We start from the raw sequence: 23,882 nt of genomic DNA, 5'->3' as shown, positions 1-23,882 counted from the left end.
GCTAAAGTGGAGCTAAGCCATTTCTTGGTATGGCTAGAGCCTACCCCAGCCATACCCGGGAGCCAGCACTGCTTGTGAGTGACTCTCCACCACTGGTGTACACTCAGTCTGCTGTATTGGACTCCTGTGGACAGGTGTGTGTCTCCCCGAGTGTAATGACACACACAGGTTCAGTTTGTTCCCATGTGTATGAATAATGGAGGCTGAGTTCATGAACACATTGTTTTATTGCATGAAAAACAAACAGGCTCCTGCCTTCATGTGCAGCAGCAGATTCACACAGCCTTGGAATGCAGCTCAAATGAAATGCAACATGACAAAAGGTCAAATCAAAGTCACAATAAGCGTACAATACAAAATTATTATTAAAAAAGGATTAAAGTCAGTGTCTCAAAAAGCTCATTCAAACACTTGCTGTGTGCGTCTGTTAGCAGTTTACTACAAGAGGAAAAAAGCTCAAAATCATGATGAGGAATGTTAGCGGGAAATGATGTGAAATAAATCTAGAGTAAAGAGGAAGTGTGTTATTAGGAACAGACTGTAAAATACATCATGATGCTAACCTGACAACAGTATCAGGATTCAGCCAATCGGTGTGCAGGACAGGCTCCGTGCACACAGCAGCATGACGCTGCCGGAGAAACCGACCATAATAGCGTCTCCCAGAGAGGAAGACTGTTCAGTTAAGCTGCTCTTCATCCTGAGGATGTTGTCAACAAGAAAATAGTCATTTCGAACAGTTATTTTAACCAAAGCGATAAACTAGAACACGGAGTACCACTGAGCGCGTATAACTAACAACAGACAAATAAAGGTGAGCTTGTTGGCAAAAGAAAAGTAAAAAACATCAGTATAAAAGAGAACGCTCGTACACCGAATACAAAGCAACAGCTGGTTCTGAGTTCTGTCACCACCCGACTCATGTTGACGTGTAACCAGCGCTCCGATCACTGGAAACGTGTTATTTGTGTTTACATTAATGTACAGTTATTCAGAAAATCATTTGAAAAATCTACTCTAATTAAATTAGTTGAATAAAAATGTAGAACAACAAAGTAGCATCACATTCTGTGCTCCCTTACTGCCAGCTAGTAAGAAGTCCCGCCTCACTCAGATTCACAGCTATAAAGGGACAGGGGGCTCTCCTGGGGGGGGGGGGGGTAAAGCAGGAGCTCTGTCTGCTGCAGCTCACACACCTTAGAGGTTTTAGCACCCCCCCAGAAACTAGTCTTCTCTGCAGCTCTGTATCTTTATAGAGCTGCTGTATCGGGGGTTATATGGGGGTCTAGTGTTAAAGAGGCGGGGGCTACTGTGGCTGTTTTCATGCACACCATGATCCACACCTGAACACTGTGGGGGGGGGGGGGGGAGCAGCTGGCTGGACCCACATGTTCCATCCAGAAGTGAAAGCTGAGTGGTACAATCCGTCTTATTTGTCCTTCTTGGACTCGACCACGCCCTCCTCGGCGGGGGTCCCAGGCTGCTCGGGCTCGTCCTCTTCGGGGACGGGGGGGAACTGCGACTGCATGAGCTTGTCTCCTTTGCTCTTGTTGAGCTTCTTGGATTTCTGGTAGAGCTCGTTCAGGTTGAACTCTCGGATGATGTTCTCCTGGGGAGACAGAGAGGTTAGTGAGGCCGCTCTATAATCCAGATCAGGGGGTTACGGTAACATTGTGTCACATCTTGTTTTTTACTGCTGTGTTTTATATACTGGCTTATTTTATTTATTTACATTTGAAATATAAACGGTAATGTTTATTATCACTTTTTTTAAAGAAAGCATTTGTTTGTTGGTGTTACAACTTAATTACACATCCACAAGTTGTGTGTGATGATAGAATAAATCAACTAAATGCTCGGTGTGTGTGTTGTTTATATATCAAAGGCTGTCTATTACAGTTTCATTTGATGACGACACACTCTTCAGTGGAGGGCAGCCCTCCTCACTACACAAAGCAACACGGTCTGATTGCAGATGAGCTCGTTGTGCGCACAGACACACAGCGACCAGAGGTTTGAAAGTCTGAACGACAGTGGGCTTTAAACAGTTACTGTGGCCCAATCCCAAACCACACCCTACACCCTACCCCTCCGTTTGCACGTTCACACGGAGGGTCTGCCACATTGAGTGCTGTTCTAAACCAATGAGTGTGGAGCGGTGTGGAGGGGGAGTGGGCTATAAGCCCTCAAACAGCGAGTCTGCAGCGGTGCTGACTGGAGACCGGTCTCTACCCGCCGTGAACATGAATAGAATATCACCTCCATCTTCAGAGCAATCTGACTATTAGAACATTAGCGTTAAGAAAGCTTACTTAAATATCGGCCACAACATAAGTAACCGCATCAGAGTACATTAAGTACAGTCCGCGGCATATCACTTCATACTGTATCACATATCTCCTTATCTGAGTCAGCTGAGCCGTATCTGGCCGTGCAACACTCACAGCGTCACATACTGGATGCAGAAGTATTATTTTAAGCAACACATAAGTTGACGAAACACTCGAGACAAATGTAATTAAAGTCAGATCGTGTTTTAGACGGGGCAGTGATATCATAAACCTGTTAATGTACGCATTCAAACACGTGTTCTGTTCCAGCTGTATTCACCTTGCAGGTGCAGCTCTGAGGCTTTGATAATGGTCAAGTGTTTAAGTCATGGATGTTTAAAGTTTAACTTCTTCATATGTCTAATATTATAGTTCACTTTTCATTCAGGAAGTATGACGCTGCGCTGTCAGTACGCTTCTCCATGTTTGTGATTGGTCAAATGTTGCTAGCCCCGCCCCTTTCATGTGAACGCGCACTCAGCCGGAGAGAGAAACCCTGGCTTGAGTTACCGAGTTGATAACCAGCGTCGTAGGCCCGCTTAGCGAGAGCGCGTTTGTTTTGGGTTAGTTAAGCCGGGTAACTCGAACATATCCAGGGTCTGTTGAACCGCTTCGTCGTACAGGCCTCAGCCGCGTTGCCACTCTGTGCAGACGGGGCAGCAGCTGCGCTCATTTGTCCAGACTCAGATCGCATCGAAATATTTACGGACGATAGTTTGTCGGAAAATATTTCCATTCAAACTAAGAATATTTAATTCCTTCACTTGCAAAGTTTGTGCAAACAATTAACCCATAATAAAGCTTTGTTGTCAATATTTATAAGCTAATAGTTTCAATAGAAATGTTTATTTTTAAGGGTTGGATGCACATTATATTTAAATATAAACCAGCTCTTATCATGGCAGTAGCGTACTCTTTGTCCCACGTGTGGCTGGTTGGCAGCTTTAAGTGAGAAAGTTATTTATATCCATCGTATTGACAACATGATGAGCCTGACCTCAGTGAAGCTCCAGGACACGGCTCTCCCCTTCTTGTCCACCTGGGGGCGGCGCATCACCTCCTTCCCGCCCTGGAACAACACCAGGGAGGGCAGCTGCTTGGACAGCGGGGACGCGGACACCTTGTACCTACACAACACATCATCATCAGTCCTCACTACAGAAGTCAACGTAGGACAAGACTTGTTGAAGACCGAATGAAAGGTCGTACTTTTTGGAAACCTCTCCATAACGTCCGATGTCCACTTTACCGAACTTGAGACCGGCGCAGTTATACCTGGAACGCAGACAGAGGAAGTTACTCAGAGAGCTCGTGTTGGTGTGAGGGACTTCAGCCTGGGACGAGTCTTACTTCAGGGACAGATCGGCGTAGACGGAGGCAAAGGACTGGCACTCTGGAGACCAGTTGGCGAAGAATTCAACAATCCAGGTCACACGAGGGTCTCTGTCCAACTCATCCTGGACACAGACAATTTGGATTTACTTATAAAATACATGAACAAACTGGGGGGGGGCAGTTTTCCCCACAGGCTATAAGACTGCATCACTTCCCCTTAATCTGTTCATAACATATATCTGTGTACAGCTCATTATCACAATAAGCAGTTTTTCATTTTGATCTTATTCTACTTTACATATAAATAGTTGACCTTCATCATCATCAGTCCTCACTACAGAAGTCAACGTAGGACAAGACTTGTTGAAGACCGAATTAAATGTCGTACTTTTTGGAAACCTCTCCATAATAGGGGCCGATAAGACTTTGGCTCTGATGCGGCCGTTTCTCTGGCTGCAGTCACCACTGTGTACACGAGCAATGTCCCGCCCACAGCGCTATCTGATAGGCTATTACTGAAGAGCCAGCCAGAGAGGCGGGAGTGGAGCCTCGCAGTTTTTCAGGTTGATATGTGAAGCTCATTAGCTAGCCAACATGTATCTAGCTAATGTTTAGCAACATATTAGAAGTGAGGCTAGACTAACGTTAGGTCTACTGTGATAGCCTCACTTTTAATAGTTTGCAAAACATTAGCGAGCACTAGTGTTTTGCAGTTGCTAGCAGCTTATTGGGATTTTATGCTAGATAGACAGATATAATAAATTAAGCATTCTTGTTAGTTAAGCATGTCAGCCTGCAGCCCCACTTCTTGTCTCTCTCTATCTCATTGCAGATGGCTGCACTAAAGACAAGGGCACAGAGAGGAAACCAGTTGTAAGATGTTTAAAAGTTCATTAAACATATATGCTTAAATGCATTTCAAAGAAGTTGTGTTGGAGTTTGTGTTATTCTACATTTTGACACCAAGATTTTCTGATTTTACTGCAAATGTATATCGGTTCCAAATATCGGTTATCGGTCTCCTTGATTACTAATAATCGGTATCGGCCTTGAAAAAGCCACATCGGTCGATCCCTAGTCCATAACGTCCGATGTTCACTTTACCGAACTTGAGCCCGGCGCAGGTTGCACATTGTGTCACTGGCACTAAACTCTTGCAGACTTTATTTCTATTTCTTCGTGTCGTATTGTTTCACGTATAAGGCTTATTCTGTGTCACAGGGACTGCAGATGTGTACTGCCAAAACTAATGTTCACACCACAGCAAGATTCATGTTTGGAAGATAGCACCATTGGCCCTCCTTTCACTTCACTCACTGCATCTGTGGTTATTGTTTGGGTAATATACCATCATAAATATGTACAGTTATTGTACGGTTCATTCACCGTTGTTAAGAGAGGTGCAGTATGCGTACTGCTCATCTTTATCGATGTATGTCCTAATAACGTCCGGAGGAGACCATGGAAGTATTTATATAATTTGTATTACGTATGTTTAAAACAAATAAAAAAAGCATAAGTAAAAATGGACACACTTCTACTACTACGGATGTTTTTTACTCACATCGATGGTTTTGTCGCTGAAGTACTTGATGTACTCTGGTCCCATGTAGAGAGGAGGCTTACAGGTCATCAGAAACACTGAGACAGCAGAGAGGGAAACACAGAAGATATACTTATATCCTTTACAAAGCGGCACAGGAACTTGAAGTATTGGATAAACATCCACTATATCTGCGTTGCATTTTGAATTGGATTGTTGACGACAGGACAGGAAGCGGACTGACCGATGCAGAGCGTCAGGTACAGCAGGCCTATCCGGATGTCCAGCCTGAAGAACAGGATGACGTTGGCCACTTTGCTGAACAGGATGATGTTGCCCAGATGCTGCTCCACCGTAACTGACATGAAAACAGACAGAAAGGCTCATTGTTTGTCCGAACACATCCCCATCAGCAGGGTCCTGAGCAGCACAGGAATACGACTGTTACAGAACCATGCATTAGTGCACTCTGACTTCCGGAAGCTGCTTCTTCCTCAGCCAGCCAGACTAAGAAATGCCATATATGCATAATGCTGCTCAGGAGGAACTCAGAGTAGAACGGGATGACTCACTCGCTCGTCTGTTCTTCATCATGACGATGGCGCTGAGGAACATGAGGATCTCCACTTCCCTCTGAGAACACAAACAGCAACTCTGTCATCCCACCAGAGAGAGCTGAGGACGTGTTGGGACACTGATGTCCTGTTTAGTGTAAATACTGCACTGAAGTCCGGATGAGGGACAAGTGACAAAGAGACATGCTGACAGAATGTGTACCGTCTGAAGATGACACATTCACAAGAAGGAAAACACTGAGTCTAAATCTAATGTTGCATATGTGTACTTACAATATGGCACCACTATTCAAAAAATAAAAAAATAAGGCAATCAAAATCGATAAATATTTACTTGAAATATTGTCTTTTGTGTTTAATCATTATTTTGTACCCATGTACTCCTGAAATCAATGTTTTGTGTGTACATATATATATATATATACACACAATATATATTCTTGAATAAAGGAGAAAAAAAAGTTCTTGATTTGGATTCTTCGAAGAGGTCCAAACAGGTCACGTGCTTATTCCATAGACAAACATAGTTAGTTATTCATTCTTTGTATAGTTAGGTGTATGTTAACGGTAAATTAGATTTCTGGCATTACATAACATGATTCATTCACTTACGAGTTAGTACTAATGGTTCAGTTTGGATCCGTGTCCTCTAACGTTATCTCGCTCAAACTTTACTGAATGGATCAACGTTACTGTTATTCCTGTACTGAATTCTGGAACTAACCTACTGCAATGATCACATTTCAATTGGTCCAGGATAACAAACAGACTGAAATGTGTTTGGAAACCATAGCGAAGACATTTACAGACTTTCCTGTTATTAATATATATGAAACACTGTTATTAACATATATGAAACACAAAACAGTCTAAAAGAACATGCACATTGTTTAATTAATGTATTTATAGAGACATTATGGTTTGTGGTGCTCTTTCTAGCATAACAGCCACCTTGGTGCTGACGTAGCATCTCGGTGGCTGCTGCTAAGAAGCTGCGGCAGAGCTAAGCTTGTGATTGGCTCAGGCAGGTGTGTAGGCGGGACCTTCATACTGTTGATTTGCTATCAATTATAGCATTATTTCTGCCAAATCAATACTTAAATAGTTTATAGGAATTGATGAATACCACATTATGAAGCCTTTATTGTAAATTCCTGTAAGAATTAAATATGTGACAAATAAACACTTTTTAAATTCATGATAAAAACGATTTCATACAGGAAGAATATTTGTCTCACTTTGTTAATAAACAGAAGTAATCAGACACTGGTTGGGTTGGAATGTAAAGTGTGTCCCGATTAAAACCTTTAAATACATTTGAGTTCAAATGTACTAAATAAAAGGACGTGGTTGGAAATCACAAGATTACAATGAAAGCAGATCAAGTATATTATATATTTCCCGGCCCTAAATGGGGGTTTTAATGATTTAGTGAAATCTTAGGAGCTTTCTTGAATATTGGGGAAACACAGGGCAGATGGTCGGTGACAGACTGGTTTGGGGATTGTTGGATATATTACAATGAACCAGTTTTTTGGATCCTATGAAGAGGTCAAAACAGGTCACATAGTTATTCCACAGAAAAATACTAATTTATTCATGAGTATTCTTTGTTTAAGGTGTATGTTAACAGTACATTAATTGCATTACGTTTAATTTGATTTCTGGCATTAAATAATATGATTAATTACTCATCATAAATTATCATTTTTCATTCATTCGTTCGATGGTGCAGTTTGGATCAGTGATGTCCTCTAACGTTAGCTAGCCAACTCAAACCAATCCTGAAGGGATCAACGTTACTGTTATTCGTGTACTAGAATAAACGCTGATTTACAATGAGCCGAATTTAGTAAACATCTCTTAATTAATTAAAAGAGTGATGCATTACGTTGAGTTTTTGAATATCTCTGGCAAAAAGCAAAAGACTATGAATTTGCAGGTTTGTGACCATAGTTCGGCCTGTCATTCTCCCTGCAGCTAGCAGCTAATGACACCTGCCAGCTAACGCTTGCGCTTGCCGTAAACCTGCCCGATTACCAGCTCGCTAGTAACTTCATACGGTACCTATTATTACAATATATACAATTATAAATGTCTACGGACCCAGTCGAAGTCGCAGGGGTTGCCGTCCTCTCGCTGTGTGTTCAGTTGGTCGCAGATGCCAGGCGTCTTTCGAACAGCTAGAAAGGCTATGGACATAAATAGAGAGGCTACATAGTAAGGCTTCAGAAGCCACTTGTACACCTGCGGCAGGTGGTACAGGAACGCAAATAACGTCGTTAGCAGAGCCATTTTCTGTAAAACTGTCGTCGGCCTATAACTAACACTGTAAATGCAGCCCGAGAACACCGAAGCTGGCAGCCAGTGATGAAGCAGCTAGCTTAATATGAATGTCTAGTTGCTAGCTTTCTCCGTGGGAAAGTCGCCGGAAATCCAACTTCCTGTTTACGATGTTCAAAATAAAGAAAAGCATGCCCTGTGTGATATTTAAATGCAATTTAATCTAATTGTAATATAATCAAAGAATAAATAACTTTAATATTTTTATTTTTCACATTTTATGTATGTTTTTATTTAATTTACTCCAACTTTGCACCCATCTGAAAATAGAATCGCTTTTAATGTGAAGGTGGGAAACCTCTCTTCCTGTGTAACTGTTGTTACTTCTTGGTAGCTTCTTTTGGCTATTCGGTTTGCAGTGTGCGGACTGCGGAGGTCAATCAGGACGAATGTGTTACCAGACGCTGATTGGTCAGGAAAAAGTACAGGTCACAGCTGATTGGTTCAAAGTGATACGATGCAATATTACATTTAGCTTACTGCAGGATTTCAAGCTTTGATTGTCTAATTGTGGGTGCTATTTCACCTAAAGTTGCATTACATTAATGCACATCATGTGAACACAATGTTATTTTGTAATACTGTGAGTCATGATCAGCAACAGCCCTCCACTTTAAAATATAATATACTGCAGTTCTTCATATATTGTCATATATTCATCATTCAAAGTTTTTTAACATTTTTTAGTTTCTTTAAAATATTTAAATTAGGTGTCTTTGTCTTTATTCTTCTTTAATGTTAAATATTCTTTCTTTTTATAATCGTTATATATTTTTGTACCTTTTCTCACAACTTATTATATTATGTTGTTTATGTTAGCACCAACATACACCAAAGCATATGTGTGTACATGTACCTGGCAATACATGAATTACATACGTATATAAGTGCACACAAAACTGTCCATACCATGGGTAGCCTACATACACATTTTATAACAGAATAACTATCATTCTGAAAAATCGGTTTAATGAATTGGACTTATGCGTTGCTCAAATAAGAGCTTTAGAAAATCAGCTACTTCGTATTAATTGCGTTCTTATTCATACTGTGTGGCTTCTTATGGGGAATCATATTGATGCAGTTCTTGGATTATAAAAAAAAAAAGATCTAGGAAAAAATCAATAAAATGTGGTTTGGAGTCAGCACATCTTTTCTTGTGAATGTGGAACCAAATATACTGTATATACTATCAGAAGAACATATGATAATACAATGAAAAACATCACTCCAAATGTGTTCATATTGTGAATGCACTGAATAAAATCCACCTGAGACAAAATGATATACAAAACATTTATATAATTGTATATATAAATATACATATGCATAGAGGTGACAGCAAAGAACTAATAAGGAATCTAAGAGATACTCTGCATTGCACTATCAACCCATTGGTACTGTGAATGAACTAAATACAATATTCAAAAAAAGACACAATTCTATACAAATAAATCTAATTAACAAAAATCTAATGCTCAGAAACAATCAATGAAGCCAACTAAAAAACAGTTCATTTAAAAAACACTGACCAAAAAAAAAATCTGCAATAAAGGTGACAGAAATAAATAAATAGTTCAAAGAGAAACACTGCATTGCACTCAAAGAATTATTTTAAAATCAACCTTGCCTGCTGCAAATTCACTTAATACAATACTTACATTCTTTGCAACAATCTTAAATAAAATTGCATGTTTCTTAAATCAAAATGCAAAACATGTAACAACAAATATATGACATTTTAAGAAACACATTTGTGTCACTTAATAACTCCTCGTGGTGTCCGGGGTCCTCCTCTTTATTGTATGAACCTGGACCTCAAGCTTTCCTCCTGTCCAACATTAAAAGAGAGTATTTGTCACATGTGTTCGATACATATCAAATACCTGATTAAAAGGGGTACATCAGAGTACTATGTGTTTTGCGGATGTTGCTTTTAAAGCCATCAATTCAAATTCACCTCGTCCTGTCCAGAGGTGGGAAGTAACTAAGTACATCTACTGTACTTAATTACAATTGTGAGGGTTCTTGTACTTTACTTGAGTGTTCCCATCTTTTGCTACTTTGTACTTCTACTCAACTGAAATGGTGGAAATAAATGGTGTACTTTTCCTCCACTACATGTATTAAATCCCTTTAGTTACTTTACAGATCTGGATGAATGATGTGAAATATAACCAAGTGTTGAATCAGACTTTAGTTCCACCTGGAGTAAATCCACCAGCTGCCCTGCCGTCTACAAAGTACTTCAGACTAGCTGCACCTTCACCAGCTTTGAGAACACTTTGATGATCAATCATTATAAAACATATCATATATATTATTCTGAAATGGACCAATCTGCACAACGACTACTTTTACTGTCTTTCACTATATTTTGATGAGAATACTTTTCTACTTTTACTGTAACAGAGTATTCCCACACTCTGGTACTTCTACTCAAGTAGAAGATCCGAGTACTCCTCCTACCTCTGCTCCTGTATGTCCATTACTGCCAGTTCAGCTCTTGACAAATGGTGGACAATGGCCACGCCGATGCAGTCTCCCAGAACGTTGACAGCAGTGTTGAGACGATCTCTGAAAGACAAACATCAGAGTGGGGGGGGGGGGAGGGTATGAGCCTCTTCTTCACACCATGCTGTTTGAGGTCAGAGGAAGCATCCTTTCCAAAAACACGCTACGGGTTAACTTACAGCAGCCATTCTAACACCAGCAGAAGGGAAGCATCCCTCGCAGGGATCCCGATGACGGTCAGAATAAAGAGAGTGGTGACCATTCCCATAGCTGGGATGCCGGCTTCGCCCACGCTGGACACGGATACGATCAGACTGGGGGGAACACAGCAAGAGTCAGGGGAGTGGAACACGTGGACAACATTGACGAGTCCTGATGGAAACATTTAGAGTAACGAGCAATCCTTATGGGAAAATGTGGATTTCTATGTAGGCGTATAATTAAAGAAAGATATTCACTGATAAACCTTAAAAAGGTGCTGAAGTTTAGCTTTAAAAAAAAATACATTTAACGATTGTGAATGAATTATTTAAAAAATGAACGTTTTGTTTAAATATGTTCCAATGTTAAATCTGTAAAGGTAGTATGCACGATGCAGCCTTTTAACATCACTGCTTTCACTTCAGTCTGTGTGCCAGTGGGGGAGAGGATAAGAAGGAACTGAGACCTACCAGAGGGTTATTAACTGGCTCCAGTTCAGATTGATGAAGTTGAGTTGGGCGATGAACACTGACGCTGATATTTCGTAAAGGGCTGTGCCGTCCATGTTAGCATTAATCCCGATGTCCTCTTGTCCACTTTGTTGACTTCTTCACAGCATTGGAAGGTGAGCCTGAACGCAGAGCTGAGGACACAACACCGTGTTAGTTCTTCAGTAGATTCCCTTTCAATCTTAAAACTCAATGTGATACTATCGTGTTGAAGGCTCTAAATCAGTGTCAGACTCATCTCAGGTCAGGGGCCACATACAGCCCGATTTGATCTCAAGGGGTCCGGAAGAGTAAGTCATAGCTTAATAACCTATAAATAACGACAGCTCCAGATTGTTCCCTTTGTTTTAGTGCAAATGAGTACATTCTGAAAATGTCACATTTAATGAACTATCTTTTTCTCAAAATGTTATGAACAACCTAACATTAGAAAAATAAGTGCAATCTGAACAATTGTTATGCTTCAGTGTGTATACAAAAGTAGAAGTACCAGAGTGTAGGAATACTCTGTTACAGTAAAAGTCCTCATTCAAAATGTTCCTCAAGTAAAAGTAGAAAAGTATTCTCATCAAAATATAGTGAAAGTAGCGACAGTGAAAGTAGTCGTTGTGCAGATTGGTCCATTTCAGAATAATATATATGATATGTTTTATAATGATTGATCAAGTGTTCTCAAAGCTGGTGAAGGTGCAGCTAGTCTGAAGTACTTTGTAGACTGCAGGGTAGCTGGTGAAGGTGCAGCTAGTCTGAAGTACTTTGTAGACTGCAGGGTAGCTGGTGGATTTACTCCAGGTGGAACTAAAGTCTGATTCAACACTTGGTTATATTTCACATCATTCATCCACATTTGAGAAGTAACTGAAGGAGTTTTTAGTAAATGCAGTGGAGTAGAAGCAAAAAGCAGCAACAAAATAAATAAACCAAGTCCAGTTCAAGTTTCTAAAAATGGTACTAAAGTCCAGAACTATAGTAAATGTTATTAGCTACTTTACAGCACTGTCATGTATATTTTTCAAGGAGTGTCTGAAGCATCATTTAATATCTACTCACTGTTTAACTTGCTCCTGAAACGGGGCCTCTTTTAGCCTTCACAAGTGCACCAATATCAATATCAGCAGTCAATGTCTTCTTTTTTAATACTTTGCAAAGTCATCCCGCGGGCGGATTGAAATCAAATGTTCCTACCTGCGCGAGATGAGCATGGCCCTCATGATGGCAGGCATGACCCCCTTGATGAAAGGAAAGGGGTTCTGTTGGACGCACAGGACATAGATGACAGGCAGGACCACTGCTCCGTGGATGAGGAGCCTGAAGAAGGGCAGAACGTTCCCAGTGAATACCAACCACATCGAAAACAATGACTGACAGCGGCGAAAACGGTTAGCATGCTCAACTGCGATATCTGCTAAGAGTGCAACAAAAAGACAACATACCCAAAAACGACAACGGCCGTGAACTTTCCGAGTTTGAAGACCGTCTCCCAGTCCCCAACCTCGACCACATAGCTGGTGGTCATGGACAGCACTCCTAGTGGCATGAAGCTGGAAAAGGAAACATTAGAATGAAAAGTCACGGGAACAGAGGCGGGAAGTAACCAAGTGTGGGGGAAACTTCTGTCGCCATGGAGAGGCAGGACTCAGAGAGGCACGGGAGAGCTGGAGCTTTGAAGGCAAACACTGACGGCTTATTTGGAGTTACGGCCGGAGAATGGACGAGACAGGTGGTGTGCCACCAGTTGAGACAGCGGTTGCCAAACCTACTCTGAAGAACTCTTTCTGCAGCTCCAGGTTTTAACTAGTTCGGAGTGTAATAATCAACATTCTTTATCAGCGAGACTAAAGCAATAAGGACCCTGAATCTAACTGGAGCTCTCGTCCATAGGAAAGAATGTGCGCCAGGGAACCTTCGTCCCTGAACAGTGAACTACCTCATGGCGGCTCGTGCTCCGTCACAGACTGGCAACAACAATGCGCCCAAGCTGCTCCTCCTTAAGAGAGATAGCAGCGATACCCCAGGCCGTAGACCTGTGCCGTGGGAAAGGAGACGGTAAAGAAAACGATGAACTGGGTCGAAGGTTGAATATCTAAGCCAATTATTCACTAACACTAAGTACATTTACTCAAGTACCTTACTTAAGTACAATTCTGAGGTACATTTAAAAGGAACATTCATTAAAACTCCACATTTTGCTGATAATACTTTTACTTAAGTAAGATTTGGAATGCAGCATTTTGACTCGAAACTGAGTATTTTTAAATTGCAGCGGTGTGCGAAATAGGGGGGGGGGGGGGGGTCGGGGGAGCCCCCCTGAAAGCCTCAACAGCCACATTTGAGGGGGTTCTCAAATTATAATAATATGTATTTGTCATTTGCAATGGTCACTAAACAGTTTTAAAGCTTACTATCTCCAGTATATCATTCAAAACATGTATTCACAAATACTTTGGCTGGCAAAAGCATTTCCTCACGTAGAATCGAAAACAGACGGCACTTCAACGATCACGTATTCATATGAACGTCAGAATGTAGAATAATTTGACGGCGCCCCGGTTGAGAAATGCTGCTATAGACTACTGATTGTCTTGGCTTGCACCCATGACATATTGTATAAGCCTACTGCATATTGAGAAATCTTCGACCGGTATATTGCGCAATAAACCCCCCCGATTATTGACGGGTATTTCGCACACTGAATTTTAAGTAAAGGATCTGAGTACTTCTTCCAACACGGCACAGAAGATACTCCAGGGACTTGTAAATGGAAGGAACCGGTTTGTTTAATATGAATTTAGATTGGTACTGTTGGGTTAAAAGCAGAGACCACATCTCACTGTGTGCTGTTTGTGTGTGTGACCAATAAAGATCCTCCGGTTCTATTCTATCATGCAGAGGTGTCCTTCCTATATGTTGTACCTTATTAACAAGACAACCAGATGTTTGAGGGACTTCTTGGCGGCAATGAACACGTCCACAACAAGTTTGGAACTTTCTCCCTGGCTCCGGAGGGCCACTCCACAAAGACCAGACAAGACGATCAGGCCCAACGTGTTGAGTCCCTGGATGTTTTCACCAATCAGACGCACTTTTGTCCTCATCTGAAAGAAGATCAGAAACTCAGTAAGAAAAGGCATCCAACTTCATGTGTGGAAACTTCAAAATAAAATGAGACAATGTGAAAAGTGTTTACCGTTTCCTGGCCAGTTTCATCGTCAGTTTCAGCGACTTCAAACTTCACCTTCCGAGTCTTGTACTAAAGATAATAACACATTGGAATATTATTCTGTCTCCTTCATGGGCCGTACATCCGGAGTCTGAGTGATAAGCCATACCTGAAGAAAGGTGGCCTGAACCAGATTTATGGGCACCATGTTCCTAGAAAGAAAAGAACACATTTACATTGTTACAGCTGAAGTAAAGGGCCAAAAATAGCAAATATGAATTAAGAGGCATGCATAAAATATTATAAATATATAGTCATTGTAAATATATATAATATATATTTAACAACAAAGAATATAAAACCTATGTTGTAGTCATAAGTAATTTTGCACAACATTTTAGCTTTATATTATTTGTTGTTAAATGTGTGGTGGTCTACCAGGGGGCCATGAATACAATAAAATAATGGCCTGCTTTTAAATGATTATAAATGTGAAAATATATGTAAAGAAAAATGTCTTTGCACCTGATAAGATCCATCAAGGCCTCGAGTGTGGATAAGGCTCCATCATCATCTTCATCCAGCTCACGCATCGGGTCATTCTGACCGACCCCAGGCTTCACCAACAGCACCAGAATTAATCCTGCAACACACCATCCAGGACTGAACACGTCTACCTTTGATGGGTCCACACAGACTGAATACAGCACTATACAATATCAAGATTACAGTATTTACCAAACTGACTTGCGATGTCCCCCCGACAGAGACGCTAATAAACACTTTGAACTCTTTCAATCGTACAGTGAAAATAACTACAGTTTGTTTGCTGAAGCCATTGGAGTGTACATCCACAGCGTTGCAGTAAATCCTGCACACCTTCAATAACTCCGAGTTCTGTTCCGGCTGAATCTGTTTCAGAAAGCAGTTGCTGTTTCAATTTGGCCTGCAAATAATGATGCTTTTCATTTTTGACCAATCATAGCATCTCTCATTTCTTTCAGTTTGTCCATCCAGCAACCTAAAATAATATTATTTCACAATATAAATGAGTTTTAACACAAACTGAACATTTATCAGGGTAGGATTTACTTTTACCTTCACTGAGAAAACTGAAACGTTGACTTTAATTCATGTCAAAAGATTATTATTGTATTAGATTAGTTTGCAAAGATATTAGATTGAACCTAACATATTGTTATTTAAACTTAATGGTGTTGCTTTTAACTTACCTAATACAATTTTGTGTAATTTGTTGACATAATACATTTGATTAAAGGTCCCATGTCATGCTTTTCCAGTTCTCACCGTCCCCTTGTGTTATGAAGGTTTTATGAGTCACTAACCCTCAAAGTGCACCCTGTAGCGAGTAACACTCTAACACAGAGAAGACCTGTCTGTAGTGATGTTAGTATTGCGCCGAGGCTTCGGAGCGTGTGTCGAGTGATCCCCGAAGCTTTTTGTGAAGCATGTTTCGAGGCTTGTATCGTTTTGGGTCAGTGACGTCATCGATGACAAACGAAGCCTCGCTGCCTGTCGATACCACGTGACTGCTTCAGGAAGCCATTCAGATCGGTTGAACTGTTGAACGACAACGCTCATAATACCCATGGTTGTATACTAAGAATCATATTACCCCTCCTGCACCCGGGCCCGGTGACACGATGGAATCAAGAGAGCTCAGACCCTCACTCATATAGAGGTCGGAACATGTCATAAGTATCAATGAATAAAAGCATAAATAAAAGGAGGAACAAAAACATCAATAAATACAGAAATAAATATGTTGCAGTGTTTTCAGGGAGCTGTAGTGTCTGTGCTGTGGCTCAGCTGGAAAGCAGTTGACTCGTGACCGCAGGGTCCCGACGACTGAACAATACGTATTTTTTGTTGTTTATAAAAGCTACAGCTAAATGAGATAATGTAGTTAATGTATTCTTTGATATGGTTTAGCCTTTCTCAGGCTACAACATGGTTACGTTTATGAATATCATTAAGGAATACAAATCCCTCTTTGCAATGTTTACCAGCCTCCTTAGGCTTTTGAATCACAATCATTCAACTGGAATAAATACAATATTGTTAACATGAAAACATGATTTTATGTTCGTTGTTTAGAGTTATTCTAAGGCTTTACTCATTGGGAACTCGGTATTAGATAGAGCACACTGTTGAGATGTCCAATCTGCCTGTTGTACACACTTTGACCAGCAGGGGGTTTGTGTTCAAATGAAGCCCATGATGAGATGAACCCTTTTGCGACAAGCCGTGGAGGACAGAGAGTGAATACACAGACTATACAGAGAGAAACCAATGTGAGTTTGGAACATTGAACAATGTGAATCTATTCTATTCGACCTCAACAATGGAATTATGATCAGTAGAAATGGCCGTCCATGACGTGGGACCTTCAAGTCAATGTTTCAGTGTTTTCATTGTTGGCTGCTCTGAGTGAAGTGCCAAAACACTGTGAGTTTATATTCTAGGTGTTGTATTTCCCTTACCTATCATCACGGCCACCAGCGTAGTTGAGATGAAGTATGCTGCTGCTCGGATAGAGATTTTTCTGGAGGAGCCAGCACTCATACTACAGACTCCTTTTAAAAATCAAAACATCAGCATTAGTACAATTATCTCTGACTGTTCTCATCACTCATCATCCTCAGATATTTTACTTGAGTAAAAGTAGAAATACAACAGTGTTAAAGCACTCTGTTACAAGTAAAACTCCTTCATTTAAAGCCTTAAGTATAAAAGTATTGGCATTCAAATATACTAAAATACCAAAAGTAAAAATACTTATGTAATAAATGAGTGGAATATAATTATTGCTGCATTAATGTGTTCATCACATAAAAGTAGAGTTACTTTTAATGACTTTATATTTAACCATCTTAACCTATACCAACATATAATAGTTGTTTTATTAGTTGATGTATGGTATATTGTTATTATTACATGACAGGTCCAGAATGACGCACCTGTTATGACACTGGTCACCATTAGAGGAATGGTGACCATCCGAAGAACCCGCATGAAAACTTCTCCAGGGAATCCCATGTAGTGGATGGTGAGGTTTGACATGGGGACAAATGTCTTCAGAACCACGCCCAAAACGATGCCTGTGAGACAGTATATTGAGACATTAGCACTCCAACACAGAGAAAGGGTTTTCAGAGCTCTCAGAGTTCTGCGCATGTTTCATTCCCTTGCACACATTCTGTCAAACACAACACAGAATGAATCATTAAGTCATTCTTTGTTGTCATGGTCACAGATACTGTATATGTTATGTTATGTACGATGTATACTTACACCCTAACCTCCCAATGAAATGTATTATCTGTCAGATCAAAATATATACGAATGAGAACACCATGTCACAATAGCAGCACCAAAATAAAAAAGGAAAATGCTAATGAACATAATAACACGATGATCAGATAACAATGAAATGTAACTCAAAATGAAATGTAAATATATTGTGTTAATAAATACAATGATAGAAACTCTCCAAGGTAGTGCTGTTTAATCATGTGTACTTGTACAGTGTCCACAGACAGCCATATTCAAATTGGAGAATGAGTAAGAGGCACTGATTGGTCAATTACATCATTCTGCTCATTCCAAAGGAACAGACCATCCTATGGAGGCGGTTCTCGTCAAAGTATCTTCACAATACCTTTTTGAAGTACAAAGTGACTTTAAAATGAATATTTTGTTGTATTTTTGTAACTAATAGTTTAGCTAAAGATAAAATGCCAAATGAAATGCTGTCACTGGAAAAAATGCTGTGAAAAAACTGGTAAAAAAATAATGAAAACAAGGTGTGTAAAGAAATCTGCCAATAGAACAGCTGGACTAAGCTTGCTAAGATTTATTGAAATAAAATGGTATATTTAGTTAAAACAGATCTTGTAATTAGCTGGGGAAACCTATTTTGAGCTATATTTGACCAAAATCAGGAATGAAAAATTCTCCAAAGTTTCTGGTTTTCTGATGTCAGTTGGCGAATTTCCAATAAAATGTAAAACCCCGTTTCATGTGAGGTAGGGCCGACAACTGGAAATGAGATGTTTTCAAGAGTCTTTGACTTAACAAGATACTGAAGATACATTGTCTAAAAACAAGACCCTAAATCTTACTGCATTCTTAATTCTTAACCCTCCTGTTATATTCGTTTTGTAACAGCAATAATATTCCTTTGTACTTTTTATTTCTATCAATGAAATCAATATTTAGTACAATTGTGTTATTCACCTGTCACAGATCATGGTTCCATTAGAATAAGTCACTTGTTTTTCACAAAACATTTACATTCAAACACATTTTTCTATTTTTTTTTTACATTGGAAAAACCTTGATATAAAATACATTAGTTTTTTTACATAACATTTTTACATTACTTTTAAATGTCCTCTTCTGTTCAGGGTCAAATTGACCCGTTCACATAGAATCAAGCCAAATGAGTCATAAGGATTTGTATTGAAAGTGTTTTATTGTAACAGCAATTGTGTGTGTGTGTGTGTGTGTGTGTGTGTGTGTGTGTGTGTGTGTGTGTGTGTGTGTGTGTGTGTGTGTGTGTGTGTGTGTGTGTGTGTGTGTGTGTGTGTGTATTACAATATATATACAGTAGCCTATATCCCATTTGCACTTCTGACCCCTTTTAGCCGTCACTTACACTGCATGGTCAAATTGACCTGAATACAATCTCTGTAATATAAACATACATACATGCCATGAACCATTTTAATTTGTACTTGTTTATAGCACTAATTAAGACAAGTAGAAGAAGTTTCATACAAAAAAATACTTCAAATATAAGACAGGTCAATTGAGCCTGAATGTAACAGGAGGGTTGTTAGTATGTCTTATATCAAGTGTAAAGACATATTCTGACTAGATATACAAGATTTAGCGTTAAGTAATATACTGCTCAGCAACAATGTCAAGGTGTATTTCTGTATACTTTTAGTATACAGAAATAAATGTAGTTAAAGCTGTTTAGCCAGCAAAATAAAACTAGCTAGCTAGCTAGCTATGTTAGCTGGCTTTAGGCTAACTAAACAGTTGAATCAGTTGGAGCGAAAGTTATGTTACTCCACTCACCCAGGAAAACAGCAACAAGGCTTGAAACTGTTAACAGGTTCCTGTTCGTGAAAACACTGCAACACTTCTTCAACAAATCCATTTTTCAAGCAGGCAGTCGATGAGAAAGGACGACACCTTCTGGTTTCAAGAGGTACAACTAACAGTCCGACTGAAGGAAAACACACACGGAGTTATGTTGCTATGGTGATGAATGCTTTCAAAGAGTAGAAGCCTACACATTTTAAAGAACAATATAAAGAAAACAATCTATTCTAGAAACTAAATCATGTTCAACATAATTTGTGAGAACTTTACCAAACAACTTCTTATTGCTTTATTGATGGAGTTCTTTATTTAAAAAAGGAGTAAACATATATTAATTGTTAATGTGGAACTATCCAAATAATACAATTGGAGCAAAAACAATTGTGTATGTTTCCTTGTCTTTACCTTCAAATCATATAGGCCTAATTGTTTTGTACTTCTGAAATGAAAGTAGAAGAATAAAATATTATGAGTGGATGTTCAACATTGTTTACGGAAATCATTCGTTTTACCATCTAATCCACACACAATGTTTCTCATGGTTCACCGAAAGTACATGGATACTCAATGTTAATAAAACAAATCATTCTAAGTGTTATTGAACATGCATGATCTCCTGAACTTTAGCCAAAGAAAATGCTCATTAGCCAAACACTATCTTGATGGGGCAGAGTTACAGTTTATCATTCCTGTTGTATTTATTTGAGCATCCCTCTGTTAGATGGATCAATCATTTGAAACTTACTGGAGAAGCTCCAGTTATTTAAAAACTCCAACTTCTTCAAATTCAACAGAGTAATGTTGTAATGTTGTCGGCGTTGTTTATATAACAACACAATGTAATGCTCCTATATGTTTTTGTAATGTGTATTAATATTTGATCGGAAGTCAAGTTTGTGCTTGGTAGATGATAACTGCATGATGTCCATAATAGCTTTTATTGTGAAGTCGCAGGAAGTCCCCCTAGTCTCGCTAGCTTGACCATATCGGCGCTGTTTCATGATGGTTGTGGTCCCCCTCAAGTGGCTGTGAAGCAGGACTCCAGACCGGATTATAGCAGCAGACACCGCCGAGCTGCCGACTGGCATTTCTGCCCTTAATTCGCCTTCAACAAACGGTCGGACGACATCGACATTGTCTTCCAGCGGGACGTGTGCAGAGAGGTAAGCCGTGGATCGGGTTCTGCAGCCCGGCTGTCATTGACAGCTCTCGTTATCAACAATAACGGTTAGCTAGGATTCCTCATTGGCCAGGCAGGAGCACTATGGTTTATTAAGCCTCGCAAAAAATAGAATTTAGGCAGTTGTGAAGAAAATAAAAATAGATAAAAACAGATTTAAATCAGGTATGTAATTCTAAAGTCTAACAGTTGTGTTGTTGTTGTTGTTATCCAGTGGAGGTTTATGCTCATCGCCCTGTGCGTTAGTGGGACTCTCTGCTAGCCTGATGGCTGCCGCTCTGAGAGGACCAGCCCCGAGTGTCTCTGTGACAGGGACGTGCACAGACATTTTGGGGGGCAGGAGCTCAAGTGAGAAAAAGGGCACTTCCCATAATCATTTATAAAAAAATGTTTTCAAACAAAAAGTTAAATATAGTTGCACATCTCTGACTTACTGACCAATTTATTTGAATACCCTCACACTCAGGTAATTGTTTAATACTCAACATAATTCTACAAAATAATCAGCTAACACAGAGACAATGGTCTTCTTTAGTATTCACTACGCACAAGAGCAGACAACAAACTAGTACAATTAATAGTTATTAAATGAGCAGCCAACAATCTAAATTATGAAGTTACTGTTTAAGGCAGTACCTTACAGGCAAAAATATAGTTTTTTCATGTACTTGTACATTTAGTTATTTTGGACTATTTTGTTTCCATGTTTTCTTTCACTCTAATGGAAAGAAAACTTAAAAAAAACACATATAAATGGTGTTCGTTTTACTACCCTGTCTGAATTCATCTATAGATATAAAGCTAATCTGCATTTAAGCAAGGTGAGGCTCCACGCAGTCTGCATGATCGGCCTGCAGGGAGGGACGGCCCTGATGCCCATGATAAATTGCTTTAGCTAAACCTTGAGATAACTTATCCATTAGCTAGTACCCTAGTTAACTATATTTGTTTTTGTCTTTTGGCTAATTAGCTGTAAACTCGAGGCACTGGCAGCTTAGTCATTTGTTCATCACCACTCACCTTCAGACAAGCCAAGAAAAGCCGGCATAACGCGGGACAATAAGGTGGGAGGTTCTGCTAACTGTCTGTCTGAAGTGACTGCCGCTGACTGCCCCGCTGTGCAGGAGACGTGGAGGGAGGGTAGAGAGAGAGTCAGCATCGGAACTTCACTGTCTTCTCCCGACCTGATATTTTTATTTTGTATTCAATCAATATATTTTTGGAGAGGGAAACTGTGCGCAACAGCAGTATGTATATGTATGTATGTATATATATATATTGATTTATTGGACAAAAAAAAAAAAAGCACCCCATAAAAAGGGCACTTTCTCTGGAGGAAGAAAAAGGGCAGGGGCTCAAGCCCACTTTGTGTGCACGTGCCTGCTCTGTGCTATATGTCCAGTCCTGTGGTATAACGGAAGGTTGGCTACAGTTTATTGTGTCATCTTATATTCTCCCAATTCTTCCACAGGGACCTGTGCATTATTGTAGCTTGGCCCTACCAGCCCTCCCTCTCCTGGTACCGTGCCGCTTCCGTCATCTCTCCTCCATGTAAAGGGATGCTGGAGGGACCCAGCCCCCCCACGCACACTGAGGCCACGTTCAAGGGCTGCAGGAGTTTCTAAAACCTCGGTGACGAGGAGTAATGAAGTGACTTCATCGGTGAGACTTTCTCTGTCACTCCTGGGTGGGCACAGTGAGCCACACAGAAGCCCTGGAGGGGGGGCTTTGAATCCTGATGACAGAACTCTTTACCTCACATGAGTTGAATGAGAATGGACTCTGTGGATCTCAAAAGAACAAATATAGATAATATGTGTTCTATATTTGTGTAATAAGGCGCAGTATTGTGTGAAATATATCTTATCAGGTTATCACATCGCAGCCTTGATCATTGTGACATCATGATGGTGGGACCCCCATTCCCCTCGTGTCTCAGGACTACTGCTATCTAAAAAAAACGTTGGTTCATCTGTGGGAACAGAGCACCTGTAGAGAGGGTGGTGGTCCTCCAGCATCATGGACTACCATGCTGAGTGCTGCTTCTGTGACCCCGAGGAGGGCTATGGCAGCCCGGATGAGCCCCCCCTCCACAGTATCCACGCTCAAAACCGCATCAGGCCGTCATCGTACCGAGCCCTGCGGAGCGCTGTGTCCAGTCTGGCCCGCATCGACGACTTCTTCTGTGAGAAGATCGGGATCAGGCTTCTTCTCTGAGGTCTTTAAGGTATGTGTTGTAACACCCAGCTGTCAGGGGGGGAATCGTGAGAGCTCTTTAAATAGTTTGTCTGAACAACTAAAAGCCATGATATTGGCCTTAAAATGCCCAGGGCAGTTTTTTTTTTTAAAAAGGGAGCACAGCTATGATTGTTCCTCTGTGACAGCAGAAGAGTGGAGGTGCCCCTCCCCACCTCGGACCAACACAGTCCAAAAGGTGTCCATCTTTGTCATTTTGACAGTCTGGGTCCTACAATTTAGAAATAATCTTTTAAAACTTGTTTGATAATGCACATTTTATGACTTTAGTTACATTTTTTGGAGAGAAAACTTTCATTTTCTTTTTTTTGACTGATATTGCAATTGTGCTATAATTCACAATATAAAAGGAACGATTATTCTTACATTTTTAAGCGATGATGGTGTGTGAGGGTCTTTAGAACACCGTTTGTAGGCTCGGAACATTCACTAAATGTGAATTATGGGAGATCGCCCTCAGTCAGTGTTTAAACCTTCAGATTTGAGTACATGGATTAAAAGACAGCAAATATCTGCATCTGGACAGCCTGGAACATTTCATGGATTTTATGTTAGACTTGAAAGACAAAATAAAACAACATGAATTTAAAACTGCTAAGCAAAACATTTATAAATAAAAAAATAATCCAATAATTAATTAAAAGGCCTATTATTATTATAAAAAAACATATAATTGATTGATGGTGCTGCGAGTACTGTACTGTACTGGCCTGTACAGTAGTATTTGGAATGTTGCTCAGGTGAGGGATTCTACTAAATGTTTTCCAGCTGTTCCTCCGCTCCTATCTGAAAATAAATCT

General features: G+C 40.1%; 1 protein-coding gene and 2 pseudogenes across 1 annotated transcript; 1 reads left to right on the top strand and 2 right to left on the bottom strand.

Annotated features, from left to right (window-relative positions):
• Positions 1-208: 208 nt before the first annotated feature.
• On the bottom strand, positions 209-8,192 carry tmx2b (thioredoxin-related transmembrane protein 2b). The gene is made up of 8 exons (XM_034095110.1): positions 7,890-8,192; positions 5,781-5,841; positions 5,453-5,566; positions 5,230-5,306; positions 3,681-3,787; positions 3,540-3,605; positions 3,328-3,457; positions 209-1,609 (listed from the first exon to the last, which is right to left on the bottom strand). Exons 1-8 carry the CDS (start codon positions 8,076-8,078, stop codon positions 1,430-1,432), a joined length of 924 nt encoding a protein of 307 aa, XP_033951001.1. The 5' UTR covers positions 8,079-8,192; the 3' UTR covers positions 209-1,429.
• Positions 8,193-9,408: 1,216 nt separating this feature from the next.
• Positions 9,409-19,791, bottom strand: LOC117455521 (excitatory amino acid transporter 3-like; annotated as a pseudogene).
• An 829-nt stretch (positions 19,792-20,620) lies between these two features.
• The window catches only part of LOC117455513 (dual specificity testis-specific protein kinase 2-like), an 83,944-nt pseudogene continuing 80,682 nt past the window's right edge, over positions 20,621-23,882 (top strand).

The sequence above is a fragment of the Pseudochaenichthys georgianus genome, chromosome 1 (assembly GCF_902827115.2).
Source record: "Pseudochaenichthys georgianus chromosome 1, fPseGeo1.2, whole genome shotgun sequence".
NCBI classification, from domain to species: domain Eukaryota; kingdom Metazoa; phylum Chordata; class Actinopteri; order Perciformes; family Channichthyidae; genus Pseudochaenichthys; species Pseudochaenichthys georgianus.
The sequence above is the reverse complement of the archived record's forward strand: the minus strand, read 5'-3'. Positions and strand labels throughout refer to the sequence as shown.

Coding starts and splice junctions, on each gene's coding strand:
- tmx2b (XM_034095110.1), bottom strand. CDS start 8,078: ATGGCTCTGCTAACGACGTTATTTGCGTTCCTGTACCACCTGCCGCAG. Junction 5,307..5,452: donor GTACCTGACGCTCTGCATCG/GTCAGTCCGCTT, acceptor CTGCTGTCTCAG/TGTTTCTGATGACCTGTAAG. Junction 3,788..5,229: donor TCAGCGACAAAACCATCGAT/GTGAGTAAAAAA, acceptor GTCTGTGTCCAG/GATGAGTTGGACAGAGACCC.